The sequence below is a fragment of the Microtus ochrogaster genome, chromosome 5 (genome assembly GCF_000317375.1).
Source record: "Microtus ochrogaster isolate Prairie Vole_2 chromosome 5, MicOch1.0, whole genome shotgun sequence".
NCBI lineage: Eukaryota > Metazoa > Chordata > Mammalia > Rodentia > Cricetidae > Microtus > Microtus ochrogaster.
This window is the reverse complement of record NC_022012.1, coordinates 63,063,220-63,074,491: the sequence shown is the minus strand read 5'-3', so window position 1 is coordinate 63,074,491 and position 11,272 is coordinate 63,063,220. Positions and strand designations below refer to the sequence as shown.

The 11,272-nt window shown below is 37.4% G+C and overlaps 1 protein-coding gene across 1 annotated transcript in view; it reads right to left on the bottom strand.

Moving 5' to 3' along the window:
• Window positions 1–10,353, bottom strand: part of Fam83b (family with sequence similarity 83 member B) — a 48,964-nt gene extending 38,611 nt beyond the window's left edge. The window contains exon 1 of the mRNA XM_005347606.2: window positions 9,910–10,353. Within this exon, the coding sequence (XP_005347663.1) occupies window positions 9,910–10,353 (444 nt within the window). The remainder of the gene's footprint in view (window positions 1–9,909) is intronic.
• Window positions 10,354–11,272: the final 919 nt, after the last annotated feature.

Genomic DNA, 11,272 nt, shown 5'->3' with positions numbered 1-11,272 from the left:
AGGAGGAGAAGAAGAAGAAGAAGAAGAAGAAGAAGAAGAAGAAGAAGAAGAAGAAGAAGAAGAAGAAGAAGAAGAAGAAGAAGAAGAAGAAGAGAAAACTTTGAAGTAAAAAGATCCAGAGGTCTGAGTCTAATTGCAGTATTCAGTGATCAAGGCTGCCTTTTCAGGTTTCTAAAGGCATAAACATGCACCGCTCCCAAGCTCTGGAGGCGGAGCACGGATGATGCACTACAGTGCAGAGCCTGGTGACTGTGAGTGCTTATGGTTACTTATCAGCTGGGTGTCTTGGACTTTTGGACTTTATCTACCTCTCTCTGCCTGTCTGCAAAAACAGAAGCATCCTGTTTGCTTCTACTATCAATTGCTCCCGAGTGCCTGCCAGCTGAAATATGACTCCTGTGAGGCTGATGTTTCCCATTATGGATTTTTCAGTAGTGAATATTGGATTGATATTTAGCCAAATGGCAATGCTTTTGCCTTTCACATTTATTTGCTTGCTTAAGATATTCGTTGCATTCCGATCCAAGAGGCAAACATAGAAATGATTACTAGTAGGAAATTGGTAAGATCGAAAGGGAAGTCTTGCCTTGTGAAAGAAGATAAGGGAACTGCATTTTCTGCTTCTTAGAATTCAGAAGGCAAGTAATGATTTAGTAGCAAACATTTATGCACAGTTAGGAGACTTTCCTCATTCCTAAAGGAATCCTGCTGGGAGACTCTCATCTCAGAACTGCTCTTCAGAGGGATACTAATAAGTAAGAGATGGGTGGAGGAAGAGTGATGAAGTAGCCCCCCTTATCACTAATGCTGCTCTTAATTGCCAGCGCTACACTGTAATAAAAAGCCAGAGGCCTTTCTAAGCAGCCATATAGCCAGCAATTTTAAAATTTCCACACAACAGGGAACCCCTTATCACTTGTACCCAGGGTGTTCCATACTGTTAAATTATTGCATCACTATGCAGAAGTTCTGCCATTTGATTATGGCAAAATCAGAAGCGAAAAAAAGCAGAGGCGGTCCATTTTATACTATTCTCAATATGTATATGTATCCAGTATTTGACAAATGAACATTCTTTTTAACAATCTGGGAAAGGCATTAAAATACAGACAGACACACAAGCACATACTTGGGTACTGTAGCAACTCCTTCAGCCAATGGCCTTTGAGATGCTGGCCCACTTTAGACATGGCCTTGGGTACTATATAAACAGATATAGAAACATGCTCAGGCTCTCTCCCTTGGCTGCTGGATCCAGTTCCTGTTCCCCACTTGTGCAGAGGACTGCTGAACTGTGGGTCTACCCCTAAATAAAAAATCCTTTATTATTCTCCATTATGAGCTCATATGGGACTACTTTATTGTAATTGCTGACACATGGTGCCAGTGTGGGACTAAATACATCCACATAAAGTCTGAGAGAGCTTGGAAAGGAATTCTAGAAAGAAAAGAACAGAGTTTAGCACAGCTTCTTCGTAGCCACATTTTTTTTTTCTAATGGGCTCTGTTTGCTGGTAGTGAGTAGAGGCTCCATGGCCCCTTTAAGAGAGGTCTTTCTGATTCATCATTGGCAGCAAAGGCTGTGCAGCTTCTTTAGGGGAGGAGTTTCTGGTTTGTGCTAGTTGCATGAACAGCTCTGGCTCTTTCAGGAGATGGAGCACTTAAAAGGGATCTGTGAGCAGCATGTTACAAATTTCTTAATGGTGACATAGACCAGCTGCTACCCTGGAGCTGGGGTGGTGTGCAAGGCTCTCAGAGGCAATGAATATGCCTCTGCCATGTTAGACTGGGCAAAGTCAACAGGCAGGGCTGGGGAGTTGGTTCTAGTCATTCCAACGCTTAGCATTTAAAAAAGAAAAAAAAAGTGCTCCTGGTCAAAAAATAATTACAGATAGGCATATAATAAAGACAAATTCAAATAAAAAAGACCTCTAAATGTGTCATGGTGTTGGATAAATGTCTCTTGGGATAGAGAAAAATACTTATAAAAAAGTAAATGGTTTAAAAATGCTAAAGTCTTTAAAGAGACATAGTACAGACAGTCTTAGATTAAAGGATTAAAGAAAAGCAAGCCACATAAAGATTAAAAAATACACATAGAGTTTGGATTATGTATATTGTTGTTCTTTCTTTGAAATTTTTGACTGTGAATGAGCTCAGTACAGAGAGACATTTCATTGTATGGGCTGCTAAGCTAACCAACATATATAGTTTAAAGGTATCTTGACTTCAAAATCTGGGTTGAGGGATGTGTTGCTTTAGAAAAGAGGTTCTGCTTTTGTTTCCACAGAGAATGAGAACCTATGGATTTTTTACAGACTAAAGTGATTTGATGAATCAAGAACCCTCCAAAATGTCTCCATGAACACCTAAAAATACTTTGCCCAACAATAAGCAGGAAGCAGTTTGGAGAGAACTACACCAAAATTCCCTAATATTATTTAAAATGTTTGTTTATATTTACAGAGGATATGCTATAAAGATGAATACTTTGCATTGGTATGGATATTGGTCTATTGATACAAATTTAAGGTCAATTTTGTTATATGTATTTCTGCTCTTTTTAAGGTATTATGTTTGTGTAGTTCACTTAAAAATGTAACGTATAGTTAAAAATACAAATTAATAGATAGTTATGTATAATAATCAAGCTTATAGTCATGTTAGTTAGATTTACTAGATGTGTAGAAATAGATATATTTCAGATGCATAGTTATTTTTCAAACCTTTCAAAGACTAACAGAATACAGCATTTAAAATATTTTAAGAACTTAGGACTTTTCATAACAATGAGAAAAATCTGCTCTTGCAGCACCAATCTACTTCAAGAAGATGATGGGCATAACTTATGGAGTTTATTAGCCATTTGGCCAAAAAACTGCTCCTGCTGGACTGTTTAATGGTATGCTGTGCTGTATGAACTAGACTTGCAGGACCCATAGAAAAGTGACTGCTGAGCATCCCAAAAGACAGGATGGTCCTTCAGGGTTCCTGTTTCACAGAAGAAACTTCCAGACATTATGCAGGACACAGAAGAAAGTAACTGACAAATTGACAAGATAGGCAAAACAGCCTTTCAAATTTCATGCTTGATGGAAAAATCTGCCATATACTATGGGCCTATAGACTGAAGATGAATGCCCCAGCATTACAGAAGAACTTTTGGCGACTATGCAGACAGCTAGATGTCTCTGTCAATTCTAGAGTTTTGGAAGTTGCTTACAATGCACTTTCTGTTTACTTAAGTAATATTATATCCTTCTGGAGTCCTTGATGGTGTTGAAGAATAGTTATAATTATAGTTTTCCTTAGTTATGATAAAAGATAAAATAGATATAAATAACTGTAATTCTTGCTTGAAACCTGTTTTGTATATGTAATTTTGCTCTGTTAAAGTTAAAAGTTTTCTTTTTATTTAGACAGAAAAGGAGAAATGGTGTGGAAAGTCCTTCTGTATACATGTTGCTTTGATTGGTTAATGAATAAATAAGCTGCTTGTGCCTATGACAGTGAAGACTAAAGCAAGGCCAGAATTCCAAGTAGAGATAGTGGAGGAAAGAATATGGAGTCAGGGAGACGCCATGTATCTGCCAAAGGAGAAAGATGCCCACCTGGTGGAAATTACCAATAAACCACAAGCCTTGTGGTAAATATAAAATAATAGAAATAGGTTAATTTAAGATGTAAGAGTTACTTAATAAGAAGTCCTAGATAATAGGCTGAACAGTGTCTTAATTAATATAGTTTCTGAGTGATTATTTTAGGTCTGGGTGCCTGGGAAAAAGAACAAGCAGTATCTGCCTACACCTAGGGACACTGACGTTTTTTTACATTTGCTTATTTAGCTAAAAAATAAGAAATTTTTTCAACTGTAAATTGGCTGAATTTTATTTTCTTCATTTATAGTGTTTTCCATATGAGTATTCTGAAAACAATGAAAAGAAAAACAAATCTTCAATACATACAATTATAGAACTAATAAACTTGCTAATGTCTATTTTCATGGCATTTTATCATATAAATTATATTTTTCTTTCTTATCTACTTTTTCAATTTTATTCTTAACTTCTTATGTTTGAAAGAAAGGTATTGCTATATCGTGCTGGATGGCCTGATCCTCACTATGTAAACAAAGTTGTCTTTGAATTCCTGTCAGGATTTTTGCCCCAGTCTCCTGGGTGCTAGGATTAAAGATGTGCGCTATCACACATAGCTGCATCATAATTTTTCTACTCTAAATTTTAAGAAGATGTCATTTCCAGGCCTGATGGTAAAAGCTCAAGTGTTTCTAGATCACTAGGAGTGACGACTTAAAAGATCCCAATAATTGATATAAAAGTATACGCTGAATGATAAAACTGAATAGCAAAGTCCTGCAATGTAAAATGTCATGTTGCACATTATCATCCCAGAAAAGCTTCTTTGCACACTTGCATCACTCTGTCTCATTGAGAAGACTGGCAGGAGAAATAAAGCCACGCCCTGTAGTATCAAGAAGGCCAACCAAGTTATTTCTGTTGTTGTTCATTTTGTTTTGTTGCTTTTATTGTTGGTTTTGGTTGTTAGCGTCTAATTGTGCAGTGTTTGCTGGTCTGGAATTCACAATGTAGACAGGCCCATTACACATATATTCTACCACACCCAGACTGAAAATTAACCTTTGATATGAAGCCTCAGTGAATACAAAGGTCTTTTGCTTATCAAAACGGTAGTGTTTTAAAGAGGACTACCTATAATCAGGACATGTTATCTCTTCTTTGTCAATATTCTTTCATTCCCTGGTGGAATGCCACCTGCTCCTTACTTTTTGTCATTTATCATCATCATCATTATCATCATCGTCATCGTCGTCGTCGTTGTTATCATGAAAACATCTAACTTTGTAAAGTTGCTAAAATCTGTTCCTATAAAATGTAGTCTCAACCAATAGTGGTAGCACATACCTTTAATTCCAGCATTCTAGAAGCATATAAAAGTGGATCTTTGATTTCAAGGCCAGCCTTCTAAAGAGCAACTTCCAAGGCAGCCAATGCTATACAGAGAATCCCTGTCTCCATAAACCACATCTCTCTTCTTTTCATTCCTCTTTTTCTTTCACATATATCCTCAAACATAAATATGCACCTCTACAGAATGCACCTCATTCAAGGAAAAGAGACTCAATTCAAAGCCACTGAATAATGATGGCATTAAATCTGACAATGCAGAATATGACTTCCAGGAAGGAACTAATTTTGAGTCAAATTCAATGAAAGGATTCACAATGAGAGTCGGAACAGAGATCAGGCAGAAAGGAAGCTCTCAGCAGAGACTGAGATCACTGGGGAATAATCCTAGTGTAATGAAGGTGTTGATAAATACTTAAGAGCTGCTTAGCTAGACAGGACATGCTTGCAAAGTGACGCAAAGGGGAGAACTCTGTGACACAATGCTGCTCGCTCACATCATATACTAACTCAGCCAGGAGGTTTATACATTAGAAAAGTCTTGAGTTGGTAAGAATTGTCAGAAGCTTAGAAAGGGCGACTGAAATTTTAAAATGCACAAAAAGATTTTGTTTTATATCTTTTATGAAATAAGTGACAATACTGATCTTGCAAAGGTGTAATACTTGACTGATGTCACAGTTAGAGCAGAGTCCTGGTGATCAAATACCTCATTTAGCACTCATTTCATTCCAAGAGCTGATTCCCAAGAAAAGTAGTCATCGTCTGCTCTCCTTTGCCTTTGCATCTATGGGGCCCAAGGATGAGCAATATTCTTATGTATTAGTAACAACTAACAAGGCCAAACAAACACTCCCAGGAACTGTGACTCAGGGTGGAGCCGAGACCTGAGCCTCAGTGATGTGGTGCTGCAGGAATGACTCCACCCTCATTCAAACTACACTTCTGCTCATGAGTCTTCCTGATTCCAGATTCCTAGGAGTCAGATTTCTATCTCAAGAAATAAGCGGTCCTAGCATGAGGATTCAGGAGGAAGCAGAGATGCAAACAGCTTTCTAAACCCACCCAGATCCAAGAACATCAGAAGCAACAGCTCCTTGGATGCATACCACTGAGTAAGTAGAAAATACACTCCATGAAAGATAACTGCTTAAAGTCATCAGTAGGAACATTTCACAAGAGTTCGCAGTAATTACCATACATGCATATATAATCTTGGGAACACTTCTTTAGATCTTAATAATTGCCTGGGAAAAGTCATGCTAGACACTATCAGAATATATGAAGACAATACACATGTAACTATGCCAGCCACACAGAAAAGCATAGAAAGGGGTTAAGGAAGTTGAAATACATTACTTTACAGAATATGTACGAGAGTAGCTGCAGCTGTCTTTTCCAAAGTGAAAATTCAGAAGAGAACAAAATAAACAAATACAAAATAATAAAGCAGGGGGATCACAAAACAGCTTCTAAGCAATAACTGATAAGAAATGATATGCATAAATTTTAAAAATCTAGATTATTAAATGCTATAAAATAATATCCTAGTTAGAAAAACAAAGTGATTTATAGACTGTAAAACAAGCTAGAAAGAAAAGTTTAATAGTAATATTCCAAAGCACTCAGAAGTGGGGATCAATAGCTCAATGGCAGATGGTGCATGCTCAGTGCATGTGAGGCACCGCGTTCAAGCCTACGCATAAAAGAAGTGAAAAAATAAACATAAAAGTGTATGTAAACATATATTACACACACATACACAGAGTCTCACACACACAGTCACATACAGGCACACACATCTGTTCTGAGTAAAGACAGACAAGATACAGTGAAAGTATCACCCCTTTGTCCAAGAATGGGAAGGTGACTTTGGTGTCCAATAAAGACCTTAGCTGCCAGACACTGAATTTACATGCTTTCCCTGAATGTAAGATGTTTTACATAATAAGTAACTTATTGGTTATGGAATAGCAGTTTAAGATGTGTTATATTTGTTTACACTGTGGAATATTTGTTTAATGATTCAAAGATACGTTACATTTTTTTTATGTTGTATTTGTTTAACTCTGAAGCTGTGCCACTTTGCCTGTCAAAAATACATGATTGGTCTAATAAAGAGTTGAATGGCCCATAGAGAGGCAAGAGAGAAGGACAATTGGGGCTTCCAGTTAGAGAGAATAAATAGAAGAAATCTAGGCTTGGAAGAAGAGGGAGGAGCCAGAGGAAGAGAAGGAGAGGAGGATACCAGGGCCCAGCCATCCAGCCAGCCATGTATCTATTTGGGAGCTGGGTGGCAGGCCTTCAAAGAGTAAAAACAAACAAACAGCCCTCCCCCTCCCCCCAAACAATTCCACTTACTTTCTGGAGTGTCTTAGCTTAGATACAAAAGAAATAGTAAACCTGGATGTAACTTACTTTGGGACCACTTCCTGGCTTTGCTGTTCCTTTTCCCAGCCTTGTTTATTTAGCATTGTATTTCTATAAAATTTGGCAAGGCGCAAGTCTCTCCCAAGGAGGTCTGAAGCACAAAATTTGTTTCTACCACTTAAATCTATCTTATTCAAAAACATTATGATAAAAGGTCATCCTAACGCCATATTATGACAATATACTGGCTACTAATAAAGAAAATTAATCCTCTGAAAAAATCCAAAACAAAGTTTATCACTGATTAGCAGGTTTCTAAAAGAATAGAACGGGGAATGATTTCCTGTTGTAGGGATGACAGGCATGAAGATCACAATTCATATTTAAAAATCCATATGCCAGCTTTCATGGTAGCTTTTTCTCACTGTACAGTTAATTAACTTGGCCTTTTGAGACAGCATCACACTGTAGAGGCCGTGCTGAACTCGAGTTCACAATACTCTTGCCTTAGTATCTGGAATTTGGGTGTTACCTGTGTCTGATGCTATATCTGGCTGACCATTTGCTTTTATATTGAAATTTATAACAAGACCTTAGCCAATTATTGGGTTAAACATGAATTCAAAAAGAGAGAGGGAGATTACAAAGTTTCCCAAGTATTGGATCCTTTCAATATCTGTAAATAAATAGTCTTCTGAAGGACTGTCTAAAGTCCTTGAGATACAGCACCCCTGATGCAGTCCCCTTTATGCATGGAGCCCCTCAACCTTAATAATTACTGCATCTAAACAGAGGTGAGAATATTTGATCTCTTCAAGCAACAAATCTTAATTTCCTTATTTTTATACTTCATGAAACTGTATTTTTCAAGCCGTTTTATGTCATGTCAACATAGAAAATAAATGAGGATGTTTGTTTGTTTCCTCAATTCCTCTTCTTTCCTAAGTTTTTCTATTATACAGCATGGACCTAATAGATAATTTATAAAAAAAATTATTTTTTGTCCATTTTCCCCTAAAAAAAAAAAAACCAAACAAACCTTGAGTTAGTGTTTCACTAACTCTGTCTGATCCAGAATTCACCAGACAGATAAGAATGGACTCGAAGATGGTCGTAAGGTCCTGCTGACTCTGTCTCTTTTGTATCAAAAGTACAGACATGTGCCACCTTGCCCAGACTGGCCTACATCTTCTAAACTTGGGAATTTGATATGGGGTTCCCCTCTGTATGCTGTTAATACCATTGGTTAATAAAGAAACTATCTTAAGCCTGCACAGGGCAGAATAGGGTAGGCAGGGAAAAACTAAACTGAATGCTAGGAGAAAGAAGGTGGAGTCAGGAAAAGCCATGTAGCCCCACTAGAGCAGACGCTGGAACTTTACCTGATAAGGCACAGCCTCATGGCAATACACAGATTAATGGAGATGGGTTAAATTAATATGTAAGAGTTAGCCAATAAGACTCTAGAGCTAATAGGCCAAGCAGTGATTTAATTAATACAGTTTCTGTGTGGTTATTTTGGGTCTGAGCTGCCAGGCTCAGAGAAACAAACAAGCAGACTCCTACAACAAGAATTGCTGCAATAGTCTTATAAACATCTTTCATGGTGATCATCACATTTAAACTAACACAAGAAAGACAAAAGAAACTCTTAATAATTTTTATTGATTAAAAAGATATTTCTGTAGCTTTATCTGAATTCTAAAATAAATTTTATATGATTAATAAGGCAATATAAGTAATTGATAAAGAGTACAAGACCCTAGACTGCTAAGTGCTTCAGAACTTTGCTTGAAAAAATTGTCATAATGTTGATTTTATATTATACATTAATGTATAATTCAGAAAACAGTTAAGTAGAACTCTAGTTTATATATTAATAGAATGAACCATTCTGAGAGCAAAACAATTGTTTTTAGTACTATAGCAAACAAAGATTCACCAATATACATATTTTTCAAAGAGTAAGAAAAGTTTCTAAGTGCTTAAAACATATGAATATGTCAAAAATCATCTTATTCCAGCCCATGTACTTTCATCTCCAATGGCAAAAGGCCTCTTAGGTGCATTGTGAGAGAAATTACTTTCTTTTATTTCTTTAATAGAAATATCTTTCTATTAAAGGACCTCTTGCTACTGTCTCAGATACACATAAGACTGGAGAATGTACGGGGGTAGGGAGGTGACTGAAAAGTTAAGAACATTTGCTGCTGTTTCAGAGGACGCAAGTTCAGTTCCTAGTACTTGTACTGAGAAGCTCACAACAGCCTGTAACTCTAGCAAGGGGATATGACACCTTCTTTGGCCTTTATGGGTACCCACATACATGGGTACAAGTGTTCACACACATACACACACACACACACACACACACACACACACACACACACACACACACACACAAAGAAATCTTGAAAGATATGAGTGTGTGAGTTCCCTATATACATCTATAGGTATATTTTCTGAAATTAGCAGGAATGAGCGACACCCATAGATTTTTATGTTAACATATGTGCCATCATAGAACAAGTGCATAGAACACTGCACTGATCCACATTTCATATTTTTCATTTCAAAAAAGATATACTACTACCTTTCTTGCTTCTTTTATCATCTTCCGAATAGTTTCCTTTATTGTAAGTAGATGTGCTCTCGGTGGGTGGAAGAGGAGGTCTATATGCGTACTCCCTAAGAATCCGGGCATCACACATGGCCAGCCTAAATCAAGATTTGGAGCCTCCACATCAGACTGTGTGGGCCAGTAAGTCCCTGACGAGGAGGCACCATCACAGGAACTATCAAAACCACTTTCTGTGTTTTGTGCAAACTTCTGGACATTTTTCAAAATATAATTAACTTCTTCCTCAGCTAGAAAATCTGAAGCTCGCTCCTTGATGAGGAATTCTTGGTAGGCGTCTATCCCATGTTCAATCAGAGCATCAACGGCCACACGGTACCACTCCTTGTAGTGGGGCTCGATGTAGCTATCGGATCTCCACTCATCATTCAGTGAGGAAAGCATTGACGACGTCTCCATGGTTGCAGATGTTTGACGATGATACTTTCAAATGTTCATCTGTGCAGAGGTTCCTACGTGTGCGATAAGAAAGCAATGGTCAGTTAGAATTCTATGTGCAGATATTTATGATATATGTCATGTATCACTTTGACAGCATTACATTAAGTACTGTTTGAGTTCTTACATTTACATTAAGTACTGAACTGACACACTTCATATCCAAAATGACATTAATAGAGCCACAATTCAATAACTATCACAGATCACAGTCAGTTATATGGATCTCCCTTGCAAACTCAAGACATTCCAAATTAAGTGTCTCATGTGACATCATGGACCTGTCTTCTCTGATGATACAGAACATCCACTCAACTTACATGTGAGAGCAGGGTGTGCTTGATGAGGTGGGATACTTTTTGACATTAAAATAGTATTGGAATAGGATTAATTCCCGGCTAGTCAATGATACAAATATGTTGATATGCTGAATATTCAAGAAAAGCACAAAATATCTGTCTTCCAGGAATTTACTATTTAGTTGAAGTACATAGGAAGATATACATATAAAACTGTTATACATATAAAACAATAGGCCATGCATTACAGAGGGCCAAATGGGTTAGTATTTATGCTCATTAATTAATCATGTTGTAGTCGCTGGTTTAAAAATAAAAGCAAGCAGAGATTGGTACAAAATAGACAAGCTATGGGCAGCCCTGAGCACGAGGCATGCTGCAGCTAAGGCTAAGGCTACAAGAAAAGTCCTGCACCAGAAGATACTTTCATTTCGGACAAGGCCAAAAGCACAGTCAGAAGAACAAAGCAGAAATGGAGAGGGTATTCAGGAGTCAGGGAGGAAATCTCGGTATGCGGGAAAACAGGTTTCTTTAGGAATGAGAGATTGAGCTGAGAAGATAAGACCAAGTGAGCCAGGTGT